At 31.5% G+C, this 18,564-nt stretch overlaps 1 protein-coding gene and 1 pseudogene across 3 annotated transcripts; one reads left to right on the top strand and one right to left on the bottom strand.

The window, feature by feature from the left end:
- Nucleotides 1–1,497: 1,497 nt before the first annotated feature.
- LOC145167829 (APO protein 4, mitochondrial-like) lies at nt 1,498–2,830 on the top strand (annotated as a pseudogene). Its single transcript, XR_013741457.1, has 2 exons — nt 1,498–2,002; nt 2,109–2,830. The product of XR_013741457.1 is annotated as an APO protein 4, mitochondrial-like (transcript).
- Nucleotides 2,831–2,856: 26 nt separating this feature from the next.
- LOC145167828 (rop guanine nucleotide exchange factor 3-like) lies at nt 2,857–7,358 on the bottom strand. Of its 2 annotated transcripts, none has more exons than XM_079087082.1 (8): nt 7,049–7,358; nt 6,556–6,921; nt 6,369–6,485; nt 6,094–6,248; nt 5,672–5,746; nt 4,812–5,105; nt 4,356–4,688; nt 2,857–3,070 (listed from the first exon to the last, which is right to left on the bottom strand). In XM_079087082.1, exons 2-8 carry the CDS (start codon nt 6,878–6,880, stop codon nt 2,945–2,947), a joined length of 1,425 nt encoding a protein of 474 aa, XP_078943208.1. In that variant the 5' UTR covers nt 6,881–6,921; nt 7,049–7,358; the 3' UTR covers nt 2,857–2,944. The 2 variants fall into 2 exon arrangements, with proteins under 2 accessions (XP_078943208.1, XP_078943207.1); XM_079087081.1 differs by having other exon boundaries at nt 7,078–7,357.
- Nucleotides 7,359–18,564: the final 11,206 nt, after the last annotated feature.

The raw sequence follows: 18,564 nt of genomic DNA, 5'->3' as shown, positions 1-18,564 counted from the left end.
GGTTTGTTCCAAGTATAAAAATGATTACTTTGTAACAAATTCTTAAAAAAAAAATGCATTGGACAAAATCAGTTCTTAGTAGAAAATTTTGGACGGGTTCAAAAAAATTAAGGGAAAAAGACAAATTTAACCATTATGTTATTCCTATATGATTTTGCATTTTTTTTTACAAATAACCATCAATTCTGCAACAAGCCACGAAACCACTATTCGTTGGCAAACTTTACTTTTCATGGTCCTTATCCAAAAAAAATGTTAAAAACAATTTTTTTTTATATATCGATGAATTTTCCGTTGTATCCTATAAAAATTTTTTTGCAACAATTATAATTTTTTATCAGTAATTTTTTTTAAGATTTTGTTTCTATGGGACTTTCAAAACCATTTTCCTTGCAAAAAGTTGCTTCATATTTCATAAGACCGGAGGATACGTGTGAAAACTCCCCTCACTTTTTCGCTACCACGTCAACCTTTCCCCCACTTTCCTTTCCCTCACCAAAAGCCAGGGAGTGTGCGGGAAACTTCATTCACTTTTTGTTTTTTGTTTTTTTTAAATAAAATTAATTGATTTTGATGATTTATAATTTTTTTAAATGAATAATAAACATAAAATTTAATTAAAAATAAAAACCAATTCATTAATTAAAAATAACATTAAAAAATACAAAAAAATAAGCAATATTAAAAATTTAAAAAAAATACTAGAAAACAACAAATATTAAAAAACCACAACCTAAAAAACATAATTAATATACGAATTTAAAAAAAAAACAAAATACGTCATTGGGAATCACTGTCCTTGGCATCGACCTCATCGTCATCGTCATTCTCATCAACGTCATTATCGTCATCGGAATCCTCGCCCTCGATGAACATATCCGAATCATCATCTAATTCGTCAAACAAATCATCGTGCCAATACTCTGTCGGCGGCTGAATATGAGCAATGTAAACGTGCTCCACCAAATCAGCACGAAGGGCGTGATGAATGTCGCGATTGTGTACTTCTCTTCTATTTGCCCTATACTCTTGCATACCAATGGCTACTCCTTCGACATTTGGCAAAACTTCATTTTCGTTGTATCGATATATCGCTCTTCATTCGTCTTCAAGAATCATATTATGCAATATAATGCACGCATAAATTACGTGTTGCAACCTTCTCACTTCATATGACCGTGCCCCGACTGCTAGTACTTGCCAACGCCTCTTAAGTACATCAAATGTTCGCTCCACGTCCTTTCTAACTGACTCTTGCGTCTCTTTAAACCTTTTTCTTTTTTCGTCAATAGCACATGTAAACGATTTCACAAAAACAGATAAGGGAGGATATATACACCGTCAGTAAGATAGTACCCACGCTTATATGCTATCCATTTGCTTGAAAAGGTACATCGTGCGACTTTCCAAGATAGATATCGTTAAATACTGGCGACTGGTTTAGAACATTGATGTCGTTGTTTGCACCAGCGGGACCAAAGAATGCATGTCATATCCAAAGATTAGGTGATGTAATTGCCTCTGGAACAATTGTCGGCTCTTGGGCATAATGACCAACCCCAATGTCGATCTCTTTGTTGTGTGTATGTGAGTGTGAGCCTCAAAGAATTGAACCTCTAAGTTTTGATTTTGCTGATTTGAGCCTCAATTTTTTTCTTTGCTGTCTCCAATATCGATTTCTTTGTTGTGTGTGAGCCTCAAATTTAATCCGATTCAGATTTATGTATATACATATCGGCAGGTATGAAGAATCGGAGACTGTGGTATAACACAATGATGATACAAGGGTTAATTGGGATGACCCGACAGTACAGATCAAACCAAACCCAAAAGTAGATTTGATGAAATTGAGGCCCATGATTCTGAAGAGGATCGAGAATCTATCCAAATATTATCCAGTAAAAGACATGATCCCTGTTGCTTATGCTGTCGTAAGATCAAGAAGCCTTTTGATTCAAGGCGTATCCACTCTTCTCCAAGTAATACCCATCTGGTCTTGCAAGTATTCTATATCTCTCATTCATTATACCTTTTGTTTCTTCAACATAGCAACAACATACAATTTATTGGTTTGATGATTGATAAAACACCATCTTTCATTTTTGCAGATTCTGTGAAGAAGTATACATTGGTGAGAAGGGTCACGCAATCAAAACCTGCCATGGGTACAAACGTCATTCCAAGAATAAACCTCACGAATGGATCAAAGGAGGTCTAAATGACATTCTTGTCCCAGTAAACACATTCCACCTATAAACCATGTTCCAAAATGTGATCAAACACGACCAACGATTCGATTACAACCGAATACCCGCAAGCAGGTGCCGATTTTGATTTTGATTTTGACCTCGAGGGTATATCTAGAAACAAAATTGAATGTTGAGATGTTGAATCTTCTTATCCGAAGGAACTTTGAGGGCATGGGAGGTGGTTAGATCGGGTGTTGAGAAGTTGATGATTGTTTATTCGGCTAAAGTTTGTAAATATTGTTCGGAGGTTCACGTGGGCCCATCTGGACATAAGGCGCGGTTGTGTGGGGTGTTTAAGTATGAGAGGTGGCGTGGAGGGCATTTTTGGAAAAAAAAATCCGAGGTGGATGATTTGGTTCCTAAAAAGGTGGTGTGGTTTCGTAGGCCTCAAGATCCGGTTGTTCTTGAGAATAAGTGGCGGTCATTTTACGGACATGCCCCTGCGGTTGTTGATTTGCGTACCAAAGCTGGTGCGCTGACACCGGTTAAGTATTATTGTATGATGAAACTTCAAGGATTATCTGCTGATGTGGCATTTATATGACCTTCAATAATTTTTATACTATAATTTTTGTTTGTAATTATTGTTACAAGTAAGACCAAACTATCGTTATAAACCCCAAAAAGGGTTATTTCTCATGCTGAAATATAATGACAAAACAAATACAAAATATTACAAATTGCAAAAACAAGACCTAACACTCTTCTTTGTTTCTCATGGATTTATCTACAAATAATACATCTTCAATCCAACCAACAATATTGAATGCTAAACCTTCCAAAACCCTTGAGTAACTTTCTAATATAGCTTGTCCCACATCCTACATGTACACCGGATATTAATTAGAATGTTTAAAAAAACATCACATAAGTGACTTTTTAAAAGCATTGGTCTTATAAAAATGCTAAAAAGAAAACGTAAAGTTTATAAGAAACAAGTTTGAACGGATTATGAAAATATTTTGAACCATCTACTAGGGGTAAGCAAAAACCGAACCGATAAAAGAAAAACCGCAAAAACCGCAACCGAAAAACCGAAACCGACGCAAAAACCGATGGTGCAGATTTTATTTTTTTGAAAACCGATTTTATTGGTGCGGTGCGGTTTTTATCTAGAAACCGAACCACCAAAACCGAACCGCACCACAAGCTTATTAACAATAAAATAAATCACTAATTTATATTATACAATTATACATATTATTTAAAAAACTAATAAATTATAATTTATACATATATTATATATTGAACTTGACGGCAATTAGTAATTAGATATTAGGTTTAATATATGAGTTTGTCACTTTGTGTTTGTGATTTAATGATTATGTGTAAAGTGTAAACACTATGTGTGCTACAACTTGCAAGCTTGTAACTTCTAAGCGCAAATTGAATAAAAAAAATAAGTTTGGGAATATGGGTTGCAAATGAAGTGATGAAGTAAACAACATAAAAACCTCAAAATTGTAGCTTCTAAATGTGAGGAAAAGAAATGACACCATGTCATACAATCATAAATCTTCACATGAGCATCACGGTTAAAAAAATCATACCAGTGAACATAAAAAACCACACCATATGTTTGACTCGGTTTAAAACCGACACCGAACCGGTACAAACCGAAACCGCACTCAAAAACCGCAAAACCGAACCATTGAAAAACCGCACCCAACGGTTTCTAGAATTCAAAAACCGCACATTGCGGTTTGCGGTTCGGTTTGGCCCTAAAACCGCACCATGCTCACCCCTACCATGTACTTTTTTACTTTAGGGTTAGATTCAAGAAATAACAACGTGCTTTTGTATATCAATATTTCTTTCATTTAGCCCATAATTGTTTGCATCGGTATCTATCATCAACTTGTGTTAGATAATGTACTTTTCACAAACTTACCATCTTGACCTTTTTCGTAAAATGACCATTTTGCCCTTTTGTATGGAAATAAGTCAAAAGTTAACTTAAATGTCTGCAAGTAATGAAAAAGAAAAACAACTTTTTCCACAAACTTAAGATTTTCCCATTTTCGAAAAACGACCATTTTGCCCTTTTGTCAAAAAGAAACAACACCTAAATGTCCATTTAGTATCAAAAACATTTCACAAACTCACCTTATTGTATTGAATCTTGCTCGTGTCTAATGTTGTTTGTGCAAGTTCGGGGAATCGTTGTTTCAAACTAAACAACAAAACATGTGCTTTTTCGGCTAGTACTACATTCTTGTCCCCCTCCATGTGTTCCTTAACTATGTCCCATGATGTTTTTGGATGGTTTAAGGATGCTTTTTGTCTCCATGTGAACATAGCCGCCTCTACACGATCCGCTATTTCAAGTGCTTCATGTTCAGAGGTTATGTTGAGCAAATCGAGGAGGTAGTCTGGGGAGAATTTGGTTGTTGAAGTCATGTATCGGTATATTGTATCACCTACACTTGCTCTTCCACTCTAAAAAAAGATTTAGAAGAGTGTAAATAATTGTTACACTTGTAAAAATCTTTGAAAAATATTCCCATTTTTTATAGAGGGTCAAAAGTGAAAATTAATAGAGGGTGAAAGTCAAAGTCAAACCTTAGGAAGGGAAGCAGTATACGTACGAGGGATTTCCATATCGGAAAGTAGGTTGCTATTTATGGCCATTGCTGCTTTATGTATTTGATTGGCCGAATCACGTTTCTGTCTCAAATGCTTTTTAGCCGCCTCCGAGAGACCACCGGAGGGGACACAAGGCACCGGCAACCACCACTTTTCTTCGTTCCGGTGAGGCTGAGGAACCTTCCGGAATGATCCGTTTAGTGACTTTCCCGATATGCTTCCTTGTTCATCATACCAAAATTCCGTTTCTTGAAAACTTTCTAGTATTTCCTAAAATAGAAATAGAGAGGATTTAGTAGGGATAAATGAGAGAAATAGCAATGTACTTTCTATTTTGTTTCCTTAATATATCATTGTTACTTCAATTTTCACAATTATAGCATTGTACTTTCAAATTATTTTACCAAAGCTAAATGCAAGAAATAGCAATGTAATTTCTATTGTTTCCTTATTATATCGTTGTATATATGTTTTTTTTCCTTATTGTAGCATTGTGCTTTCAAATTATTTCTTATTAGGGACTTGTACTTTAAGAAATATACATGTTTTGGTAGACGCTAATGCAAGAAATAGCAATGTACTTTGTATTTTTTTTTCCAAGTATCATTGTACTTACGTTTTTTCTTAGTAAGGAATTGTACTTTGTAAAATATACATGTTTCCGTAGGGATAAATGCAAGAAATAGCAATGTACTTTCTATTTTATTTCCTTAATATATCATTGTACTTAGATATCTTTTCTTATTATAGCATCATACTTTGAAATTATTCATTAGTTAATATAGATAAAGCAAAAAGAGGTGTTTGTTTTCAAGAAGATTAAGGAATGTGCTTACTATGAGCAATGCATCAAGCTTAATTAAGGCGGGAAGGTTGATATCTATGTCTGATCTCAGCCTGCTAAACATCGTCTGACAAAAATTAAAACCAAATCCAATCAAAATTTTTTCAAAATGGAAAATTCATAAAAATTCACAAGTGATTTCACTTCTTGTAATTTGACACACACAAAAAAAAAAAAAAAAAAAAAAAAACCATCATCTAATGGCTAATGTTTGCAAACTAAAGTGTTTATTTAGGGCTACTTTTTGACAATGAGGATGAGGAGGACAATTACGTCTTTTGCAGCCCATGTCATGTCTTGTTTCGATAAACAAATGGGGATTTGGCATTTTTAAAAGAATGATGGTTAGTTCACAATAATAAAACAAGTATTTAAACCTTTAATAATAAAAAGAAAATTTTATTTGGTGTTTACCTCCATGGATGCTCCATTTTGTAAGTGTTGCATTGGTGGTATTTGTTCAACAATGTAATCACATACGGATAATAAGCATGTCATTTCCCTTTTCCACATCATCTTTTTATCCATATATAATGGTTCTAGCCTCTGGTGTTGACCAAACATAGAAACTACAACAAAGATTCAAATATCCATTTACTTTTCTATATAATGGTTCTAGCCCTCATTTACTTTTTTTATATAATTTATGCAATTCTTTTAGAGAGAAGAGTATGTATGTACATACATACCATAAAGATTTGTGATAGCATTAGAGATAGTAACTGCAGTTGAAACTCCTTTCCCACTACCCGACATATCCTCCCCCAACAAAAGCTTTGAAAATCTTTCTTTCATCATTTCAAGCTCTGATCAAAGAAATTTAAATCAAAATTCTGTGAATAAACTAATTGAATTGCAATAAAAAAAAAAACTCACCAAAATCAGCAGGTTTCAGATCTTGCCTGTGATTATGCCTAATTCCACCAAATCTTGAAAGGGTTGGCTGATAAGGTGATCTTCCTGTAGCTGGCCAGCATACTGGAGAATTTCTATCTGATGAGGAGCTAGTAAAATCATCTGTTAATTGCTCAGAAAAAACTGAAGTAGTCTCTGAGTTAGTTCTACAGTAAGCAAAAGAATTTGAATTTCCACTGTGTGTTGAATTCAATGTGGGTGATGATTGATCATGATCCATTGATGAAATTCGTAATGATTCTAATCCAGGATCACAGATCTCTTCTAAAACGTCAAATTTCTCCATTTTACACCTCTTTTCTTCACGAAAACTTTTGATGTTCAGTCCTGCATAAAAGCAAACAGTTGGTGTGCACGATAAGTGTTTGGACATTTTTGGACTCTAGAGAACGAAGATGGAATATACAATAATACAAAAACGTTCGAATGAATCAGAATGTGGGGAAATGAATACCACAGAGCAAACCCTTTGGGGATTTTCACCTTTTCGTTAACAATCATAAGAAATCATCTGATCACAGTTGCTAATTCTTCAATTCTTGTCTTCTGAGAGAGGAAAAAGAAAAGCTCAATTCTTCGAAGAAAACTCTGACTCATATCAGTATATCACCATGCTCATGATCAAAACTTGTTTTTAAAGAATTTGCAACAGTCTAATAAAAAATCCCAGCACTTCTTAATCAAACAAGCGAAACCCAGTTGCTAAAAGTTAGTTGATGATGATTTGTGTAGAAGAATGATTGTTTCATCATCTGATTCCATCCAACAAATAAAGACTCTCATTGGGTTCAAAGGTCAAAGGCAACACAATTTTATTATTATTTTTTATTTTTGTTGATAAACTAATATAATTCAAAACAAATAATATCCCACCGGCAAACACTCGCAAAGCATATTCTCCGCGCCTAAATTACGTAAAAATAATAAAATATATACTTATTCGATTTTTAACAAGATATCTTTATTGATTAATTTATTTTCTTACAGTTTTATTTATGTTTCTTAATATATTATATTATACCATTTTGAAAATCTATATAATATTATTAAATATCACATTAAATCAAAATATGAAGTTAATAATTTTTTTTGTCAAAAGTTATTGCTTTTCTAATAATAAAAGTTAAAAGAAAAGGGTTTTAATTAGTTATAAAAAATAATAATCGTTATACTTAACATAAAACTAAAAAGAGTATATCCTTGTAATTAAATAAGAGACTATTTAACGGGAAAAAATTCTATTATGAAATAACTGGACTTTTATATTTACGTTAATTTGCTAAAAGGAAATTGCTTGCGTATGGAGTTTTTATGGTAGACGTGCAAGCCATTAAAGTTGAGTTTATTTTGTTAAATTTTTAATTGATTATAAAATAAATCAGCAAGGATCATGAATGGCTTATGGAGTTGACATGGGGTTTAACATAATAAAGAAAGTAGCCATGATTTAATTTTCACGTGGACGAATCCAGCCTTGTTTATTATTTTCTCAAAACAGATATATATCTAATTTTAATTGTACTTCACACAAAAATTAATCATGAACAAATCCGCATTTGCTATCAAACTCTTCATTTATTTTTCTTTTAAAAATATAATTACAATTGAAGGAACTTTCTAAATCCTATTTCTAAGCTCCTTTAGCATGTAGTTCTATAAAAATATGGAGTAAATTATACGAATGGTCCATATGGTTTAGGGTAGCGTTTGGTCCCTAACTTATTTTTTTAACTTGGAAGGTCCCTACTGTTTGTTTTTGTTATGGGCTTGGTCCCTACTATTTATTTTTGTTACGCGCTTGGTCCCTATCTTACCTAAAAATACTATTATTTAAATATGGAAAAATGATGGAGTATATAAGGTAATATGAGGGAGTGAGGTTGGGAGTTTGTTTATTTAAATAAATTAAAAAAATCAATGGCAAAATAGTCTTTTTAGGTAAGACAGGGACCGAACGCGTAACAAAAACAAATAGTAGAGACCTTCCGAGTTAAAAAAATAAGTTAGGGACCAAATGTGCAAATTACCTTAAACCATAAGGACCATTCGTGTAATTTACTCAAAAATATGTGTTGTTAAAAGTTAGTTGATGATGATTTGTTATTTGTGTAAGAACAATGATTGTTTCATCATCTGATTTCATCCAACATATAAAGACTCTCATTGGGTTCAAAGGTCAAACGCAACACAATTTTATTATTTTTTTAATGGTTATAGCTAAGGGTGCTACTAATAAGACATCATTTAGGCTTTAGACACCCCAATGACCATTTTATAAAAGTCAACAAATAATTAACTACTTATAATCAGTTTTTTCGGAAAACAATGCAATTTCAACCAATAAATATATTTCAAAAATTAATTAAGGTGTGTATATGGTAAAATGAGATGTATTTTTAGCCAACCTCTTATGAAATAATAAATTCTGATAAAATTGCAAATATAACCAAATTCTATAATTACTTTGTGGAAAATAGCCAAAAAAACCCAAATTACAAATATAGCCTTGAAAATCGCAGATGGATTAAACTCATCTGCAATTTTAGCATTCCATCTGCGAACGTACAAGTCGTTAAAGCACAGTCGTGCTTTAGCGACTTGTACATTCGTAGGTGGTTTTTTTCTTTGGTTTTTTTGATTTTTCCGTATAAATACCCCAATCTTGGCCTGAAATCGCAGATGAACTAAGTTTATCTACGATTTCCTCTCATCCCACCTGCGATTTTGCGTTTTTTTTTTTTAAAAAAAAATTAATTTTTTTTTAATTTTGACTACAAAATTAATAGAGTTTAACTACGAAACAACCTTATTATATATAAAGTTTTGCAAAAAACTATCAATTTAGTTCTTATTTCTTTGGAATATTTGTTTAAAACATTTCTAATAAAATAAATTCTCCAACAAAAGCTTTGAAAAATGAAATTGTCCATAATGCCTCTAGAGAGAAAGAGTTCTCCAAAAAAAGTTTGAAAAATAAAAGAAAAAAAAATTACGTTTTTATACCCCTGAAAAAGGGGAAATCACAGATGGATGCAAAATCACAGATGTACTTAGTCCATCTGCGAACGTACAAGTCGCTAAAGCACAGATGTGCTTTAGTGACTTGTACGTTCGCAGATGAACAAGTAATATCACAGATGGACTGAGTCCATCTGCAATTTTGATGGCTATTTTTGTAATTTGAGTTTTTTTTGGATATTTTCCACAAAGTAATTAGGGAATTTGGTTATATTTGCAATTTTCTCATAAATTTTTCATTAAATGAAAATTTTATATTCATATATGTTTAATTATGTTTGTTTATCTTCGTTCGTTTATGTTTGTTTAGTGTGTTCATGAACATAAACAAACGAACATGAACAAGGCAATTTGTTAAACGAACAAATATGAACAAGAAAATGCATTCATTTGTTCGTTCGTGTTTGTTCGTTTGTTCAACTAACTTCAATGAACGAACATGAACATCTTGCGTTTGTTCGTTTGGTTCCTTTACAACCTTAGTTTTCAGGGCTTTTCTGAAAATTTTAATGACTTTTTTAAAAATAAACAATCAGATATGACTTTTTCATTAATAAGGTTAAAGTTTAATGATTTTTCTAAAAAAAATTCTTTTTATATATACTAAATTAATTTGAAGAAAAATCATATTTATTTATTTAAAAACTCAAAATAAAGTTACCATCTACATTTCTTTCACTAAAAAACTCATTTTTAATTATTTAAAAAAACAATTATATATCATTTTTTTTAAACTAAAATCATACCTGTATATCATTTTTAGCATATGTTTTTATAACCATTGTAATATGTTATATACAATTATTTAACCATATTGGGATTTAAGTTATGTGTTGTAAAATAACTTAGAATTTAATTTTATCACTTCTAAAAAAGTAGAAACTCCCTCCATTGTCGTTCTTTACACCTAAATCACTTCTTTCTTACATCTAATACCTAAATATTCTACGATAAATCAACAAAGACCTCTTAAATTATTTATACGACAAATCAATAACATCTACTTAATTTATATAGGATATAGATATTCTAATGATTATAGTTATCATATATGATTTAAGAGAACTTTGCTTAATTTATCATATGGAGCGTGTTTCTAGGCTACTTGATACCTTTATTGTTGAATATTCAGGTTTTTGCTGTAAAAAAGAAGTGACCCAAGTGTAAAAAATAAGAATAGAGAGAGTTTATATTTTTTTAGAAGTGACCGAGTTAAGTTCAAGTTATTCTACAATATATATCTTAAATGCCAAAAATGATATATAGTTATGATTTTAGGTATGATATTTATTGAATAAATCACAAAAAAAATATATCACAAAAGACACTAAGTTTATACCAAAATTTTAATTTGACACTATGTTTTTTTGTCTCGAATTTGACACTGTGTTTTCCACTTTGTTATAATTCTGACCACTAGACCCGATCAACCTATTACCTGTTGACGTGACATGATGACATGTCAGTTTTGATGGCGTAACATGCTGACATATCAAAATTGAATTTTTTTTCCTACAAAAGACATTAAGCTTATTTTTTTTTTCAATTTTGACACTCTATTTTTTTGTTTCAAGTTGAACATCATTTTTTCCATTTTTGTTCAATGTTGGCCATTTTCCATTGAAAACCGTACAAATATTTTTTTATTACATTTTAAACCATATAAATACATTTTTTTCATTTAAAGCCATATTTTTATATAAATACATTTTGTTTTACATTCAAAGCAATGTTATGTATAAATATGTATTAATTATATCATGAGAACCAAACTAACCATAAGCTTCGAATAAGAATAACAAAATTTTATCAATTATCACTTATGAAATATTATTTATTTATTTTTGTCGTAGATTTTACACATATTTTTATTTATAATTAAATAATTCTATTAGGTATATATTTATATCGCATCTCACCTTTGAACTTTGATTAACTACAAGCTTCTAAACCTCCAAACTCATTTTAAAGTTGCATATTTAATATAAAATATAGTTTTTATATAACTAATACATATTTATACATATCATTATAGTTTGAATGTAAAATAATAATAATAAATAAATAAAAAAACCTTGTATTTATATAAAAATCTGGTTTTCAAATGAAAAAAGATGTATTAAAAAAATATTTATACGGATTCAAAAAGAAAATAGTCAACATTGAACAAAATTGGAAAAATGTTCAATTTGGAAAACAAACAAATAGAGTGTCAAAAAAAAAACTTAGTGTTAAAAAAAATGAAAAGTTAGTGTCTTTTGTGGGAAAAATTCAATTTTGGCACGTCAGTATGTCACGTCATCCAAACTGACACATCATCATGTCACATCAGCAGATAACCGGTCAAGTGGTCAGAATTATAACAAATTGAAAATCAAAGAGTTAAATTTAAGACAAATAAAGTACAATGTCAAATTAGAATTTTGATGTAAATTTAGTGTCTTTAATACTATTTACCAAAAAAACCCAAAAATGATATATAAGTTATAATTATTGTGTTTTTTTAATAAATAAAAATGTGTTTTTTTAGTGAAAATGATATAAATGATATCTTTATTTTGAGTTTTTTTAAAAAATAAATATGAGTTTTCTTCAAATTAATTTAGTATATATAAAAAGAAAAATCTTTAGAGAAATCTTTAAACTTTAACTCTATCAACGAAAAAGTCATTGTTTGATTTTAAAAAAAAAGTCCTTAAAATTTTCAAAAACGCTTTGAAAACCGGGGGCTAATGTCATAAAAACCCTCAAGTTTTCAAGGTTTTGTCGGTTTTGCCCAAAGTTGAATTTTATGTTCGTTTTTACCCTAACATTTTCAAAAAAATGTTCGGTTTTACCCTTTTACCGGTGATAACAGGTTACCATTATATTAACTTCGCAAAAAAACCTTTAAGTTTATAGTTTTTTACGTTTTTACCCTTAAGTTTATATTTTTTTTACACTTTTACCCTTTGTATTTTCTTTTTCATATTATATGTATTCATGCAGAAAAATAATATTTATATATGAAAAAAATTTAATTAAATATTGTATTTACAATTTTTTAATGTTATTTCTTCATATATATATATATATATATATATATGTGTGTGTGTGTGTGTGTGTGTGTGTATGGGTTTTTTTCTTGGATAAACACTTTAAGATGTAAAAAAAACACAAATTAATATGTTTTTAGAACTACAGGTACATATTTTTATGTATTTAAAAATATACATATCAATAAAAAAAACTTGTTGAATCATAAACATGCTTATATAAGTATATACATATATTTTTAGAAGTGTAAATATGTATTATGATATATGTTTTTTTAAGTATAAATATATTTTTAGAAGTATAGATACATATTAATATATAAAAATGTAAAAATATGTATTTATACTTCTAAAAACTATATCTATAAAACACATATTCATAATTCTAAAAATATTATTTATCTTTTTAAATGGTATAACCTTGCAAACACACACACACACAAACAAACATATATATATATATATATATATATATATATATATATATATATATATAAATACAATATTTAATTAATCATTTTTTCGTATATAAATACTATTTTTCTGCATGAATACGTATACTATGAAAAAAAAATACTTAGGGTAAAAGTGTAAAAAAATTATAAACTTAAGGGTAAAAACGCAAAAAAATGTAAACTTAAGGGTTTTTTTGCGAATTTAATATAATGGTAACCTGAAAAACCTGTTATCACCGGTAAAAGAGTAAAACCGAACATTTTTTCGAAAATGTTAGGGTAAAAACGGACATAAAATTCAACTTTGGGTAAAACCGACAAAACCCAGAAAACTTGAGGGTTTTTATGACATTAGCCCGAAAACCGACATTAACTAGGAAGAAAGTTTATTTTGCAAATGTTTACCTTTTTTTTGGACTTAATTGCAAAAATAAATAAATAAATTAGGTATGACTTTTGTGTTAATAGAGCCAAACTTTAAGGATTTTTTTGTGAAATTCCCCTTAAAAATATAATAAATCTTTTTGGTGGGAACCATATAAATATTGAATTTCGTAGTGAATAAATGTATTATGCCACAGTTCAATACAAAATTAATAGTTATTTTGAAGAATATGTGAACTTTTTATTGGCTATTGTGAAAATGGTTATGAAAATTGACTAAATTTGTCCTTTTTTTTTAATTCGAAATTATTTTAGAATATTGGAATTTAAAGAGCAGTAGTATATTTGTTAACTTACACTAAGGTATATGTTGTTAGCAAATAAGGCCATCGCGTATACCGATCACGAAGACCTTCGCGGTCTACGTGGCCACGAAAAAATTTCGTGCACACCATCCCGGCCATTCGTGGTCGGGCATGGTTGTGTTGTTCCGTGTTGCCGACAACGAAGTCAAATGCCCAATCATGTATCGATTTCATTTCTTGACCGTTCAATGGTAAATTTTTTTAATTTTTTTTAAAATCTAAAGACATTTTATATATATATATATATATATATATATATATATATATATATATATATATATATATATATATACAAACACACACACACACACATCAATTAAAAAACCTATACACTCAAACCATTCTCTTTCATATATTTTCTCTCTATCTTTATTTACCTTCAAAAACCATGGCTCCCAAAATGGAGAGTTGGTCGGAAGAGGAAGAAGAAAAGTTAGCACTGTCATGGGTGACGGTTACGGAAGACTCAAATAGTCGAACTTCCAGGGATTTTTGGCCAAAGGTGGGAAACGTTTTTCCATGATTTAATGAGTTGTTGCAGTCGTAATCTAGATGCAATATGTAGTAAGTTTCGTTTTATGAGCGCAATATGTCGCGAGTTCGACGGACTTTATAACCATGTTATAAACAACGCACACGAAGACGATCCAGTTGTTGTGGTCATGCATCAGTATGAAGAAATAAACCACATACCGTTTAAACACCTCAGAGCCTGGCAAAAGTTTAAGAAGACCCTAGGGTGGAATAATTAAAAAAATGGGGTTTAGAAACTAGTTTAAGTTGTTTTTGTGCTTGCATTTTAATGTTTTTTCTATTTTATTTTAGTTTTTTTTAATATTGTAATGTTCTATTAAAATTATGTAATGTTTTTTTTTTAATTATGCAATTTTTTTAGTTGAATAAAAAACTAGTTTAAAAAAATATGTTTTTATTGTATTTGGATTTTGTATGTATTTTTCAATTAAATATAATTAAAAAAAAATGAGATGAAATGATGTGGCAGTGATGAGTATCGCATATGTTTAGTGGTAGTTAGTGATGATGATGTGACACCCACCACTATAGTGATTAGTGGTGGGTATAACGGATGGTATAATAAAGTAGGATTGAAAATTCCCACACCATAGTATTTTTATATGTAATGTCCCGTTCCTGGTACGTATTTAATTCGTTAAATGTCATTTTATTAAGAGCTACTCGACGAGTAGTAGCCCTAACTCGTCAAGTAGATGCCAGGTTTGGGCGCGGGTTTAAGTGAACTACTCGGCGAGTCCACGCCTTGACTCGACGAGTTGGCCAGTCTGGGGGGAAAACCCTAATATTTAGGGTTTGCACCCTATTTAAGCAACATTATGGGCCTCTTGTCTAGCCTCCATCACCTCCAGAGCACTAATCCCGAAACCCTAATCCTCCATAAGTGAGCTTGAGCTTTCTTGGTTATATTGAGAGTTATTTGGTGTATCTTGAAGTTAGTGGAAGAGGTGGAAGTTAGAAGATTCAAGGGAGAAAGAGTAGATCCAGAAACCTCATCCCATTTGCCATCTTTTCTGGTAATCAAGCTTCATACTTGACTTGTAGTTTCATAGATCTTCTTATCGTCCTTTTTATGGAGTTTTGGGTCCAAGAAGCTTGATTCTTGAGACTTGGACGTCCCAAGTCATTTTACCCTCAGATCTGGAACCTTGGAGGGTCCTCATGGCATAAAGCTGCCATCTTTAGGGCCATGAGAACCCCAAGTATGAAATATCTCATTTTTGGTCTTTTAAGCATAAAAGTCCCATGCATGAACGTCAAGTTTATGACTTTACGTGTCATACCGATCTTAGGAGCCTAGATCTACCTTCTGGATGAGTTTTGCACGTCAGAAATCGAGTTATAGACTTGGACATGCATAGACTCGACGAGTCGTTCTTGGGACTCGGTGTAATAAATCGTTATTTCAAACCTATGTAATAATGTAGGTCAATTTGTATTTCTTTTTAAATAATAAAGAGAAATTTTAGCATACTGTGTATATTTACATAATTGACCCTCAAAAATAAATTATTAAACAATCTCGATTGGGATGAACCAAGTGATAGAGATTGTAACAAGGTTTCAAAAAACATAAAGAACACTAAAATCCGAGTTATAACGAAGAAGTTATGACCAATCGAAATCCGCGACAAAACCGGCAAAACACTGTTCAGTGTAAAAACTGAATTTTCAATAAAAGGCTTTCTAGCCTTAACAATCTAAATGAAAGTTGTAGTTTTTGTTAAACCGAGAACTTTCATAAAAAGAACGGCAAAATCTGACTTCGTATGAGGAAGTTATGATTTTTCTAAGTTTCAGTATAGTAAAGTACAGCTAAAAACTCGAAATAAAGATCGAGTGATTTTTAGCCGACACAACCTAAACGAGAATTGAAGGTATCGTCAATAATAGTACAACGGTAAAAAGACAGACAAAAACGGACGTCGGATGAAGAAGTTATGAATTTTTAACGGATTTCCTGTCCTGGTCTGTTAAAAATAATAATATTAAAAATAAAGTCAAAATCAGCCGATGAAGTCTAAACGAAATTCGTAGAGTATAATTTTACCTACGCGTGCATATAAATAACGCCAAAAATGGAGCTCGTATGCGAAAGTTATGATTTTCGCAAGTTTTTGGCACAAAAATCAAGAAAAATGGAAAACCGGGCAATTTCGCATGCATGACCCTCGGACACGTCATCCTCGCATGCGAGCTTACACGTGTCACCTCCTTATAGGACCGAAGTTCGCGTGGCACCTTCTGATTCGACCAAGTCCGCGGTCCACTCACCTTCGGACACCTTCGCATGAGACACCCCGGACACCTCCCTCGGACACCCCTTCGCACCGTGCCCTCTTCCCATTGGACCGAAGTCCGGTCCAGTCCGAAGCAGCTATCTGCGAGCCACGTCCGAAGTCTCGTCTCGTGTACCCCTCGCCTGTCCGACACGCGTCAGCCTCGCATACACTCGGATCCGAGGCTTCGGCCTATATAAGGCATGCGAGGGCCTCCGAAATAATTTCACTTTTCACCCTCTTTCATATTTTTCACTCCCATAAGCTCACATACAACCCCTAAAGCCCCGGTATCAAGTCTAAAACCCTAAGCAAGTCTCGAAGCCCCGAGATTCCCGAGAAGTTAGCCTCTCTCCAGTCGAAACTCTGCCCGATTTGATCCGGTTTCTCGTCAAATAAACTCCTTTCCGGGAAACGAAACGCTGCCCAAATCACCATCTAACAAGTGAGTTCATACCCCCGTATTTTCATAATTTCTACTGTTTTAAGGGGGGAATACAAGCATAATACAAGAACTTTGTGTTATAAAATCATGATAAAACGACATTAAATCATCAAAAATACTCAAAACATTAAACTCTTTTATCATCTTATATTTTTCCCCAAAATTCATGTTTGTATATATATATATATATATATATATATATATATATATATATATATATATATATATATATATATATATATATATATATAAAAGATTTAAAAGGCTTAGGACTGATAACTCATTCTAGGTCATTTTCCTTGTTTGGATGTGGGCTTGTAGTACCGGTTATTTGTCTGAGTGTCGTTTAAATTTTACTTATATATATATATAATTGTATATGTATATAAATATAAAAGTTATTTCATCAGTTTAACTACCTTTGTAACATGTTGAGCAAGGGATTACATGCAAACATAGTTAAATACCGATTCAGAAAGTACATATAAATTATAATAGGTATAATTTATACATAGAACAATAATACATGATTCAAGTATACTAGAATACACTGTTTTACAAGAAACAAGGGTTTTTATTCAGAACAAATCAAGGGTTTACACTTATCAAATACATGTTCGGAATACTAATTCAAGAACATACTGTCAATCATTTATTTCAGAATGATTGGATTTTGATTCAAGAACATACATGTTCGGAATACTAATTCAAGAACACACTGTCAATCATTTATTTCAGAATGATTGGGTTTTCATAAATAATATACATGTAACGTTTATATGCTTTTTATGAGACATTCAATTCAGGTTGTTTAATTCATTTTAGACAACCAAGGTAAAGCCCTGACATTATAACCAGAATCTCCAGCCCGGGGATCGAAACAAGTTGTGTGTAGATCTATATCGGGATTGACAACCCCGCACTCAGGCTGCTAGCTACAGTCAGGCATACACGCCAATGAGTGGCAATTGTTATCAACAGTTTAAACGCCCACAAAGCGTTTGTTTCAGGCCATCCGTCATACTATGGTTATAATAACTCATTAAAAAGATATTAACAATACGTTAATGTATAAACAACTAAACAAAAGTACACCTTCAAAGTACCAGTTTACAGAATACAAACTACAATGGTTCAATACGGTTTTCAATAACAGCTGGTGGAGCCAGGCACACTCTCAGTTACAAGTTTTCATAAAGGAATACAAATACAAAACATTGATACAAAGAGAACGGTTTTATGGGAATAAAACTACTTTTCATATACAACAGAAAATATAGGATTTTCTGGAACAAGTTACATATACAAGATACAGAGACATCCTTTAAACATAATCACTTATGCACTCACTCAACTTTATGTTGATACTCTCTTTTCAAATTACTTGTATTCTCAGGGAAATAATACACAGGTACTCCCCGAGCTTTTTGAGAAGATGGAGCTATGTTGAGTCAT

This window comes from Lactuca virosa, chromosome 3 (genome assembly GCF_052849685.1).
Source record: "Lactuca virosa cultivar CGN04683 chromosome 3, Lactuca_virosa_CGN04683_v6, whole genome shotgun sequence".
Taxonomy (NCBI): Eukaryota; Viridiplantae; Streptophyta; class Magnoliopsida; order Asterales; family Asteraceae; genus Lactuca; species Lactuca virosa.
This window is presented reverse-complemented; position numbering and strand designations above follow the sequence as displayed.

What these genes read in the sequence shown, in the direction of transcription:
- LOC145167828 (XM_079087082.1), bottom strand. Translation starts at nt 6,880, where the DNA reads ATGGAGAAATTTGACGTTTTAGAAGAGATCTGTGATCCTGGATTAGAA. An exon ending in TCTGAAACCTGCTGATTTTG is followed by an intron (nt 6,486 to 6,555) that starts GTGAGTTTTTTT and finishes TTCTTTGATCAG; the next exon opens with AGCTTGAAATGATGAAAGAA. An exon ending in AAAATGGAGCATCCATGGAG is followed by an intron (nt 5,747 to 6,093) that starts GTAAACACCAAA and finishes AATTTTTGTCAG; the next exon opens with ACGATGTTTAGCAGGCTGAG.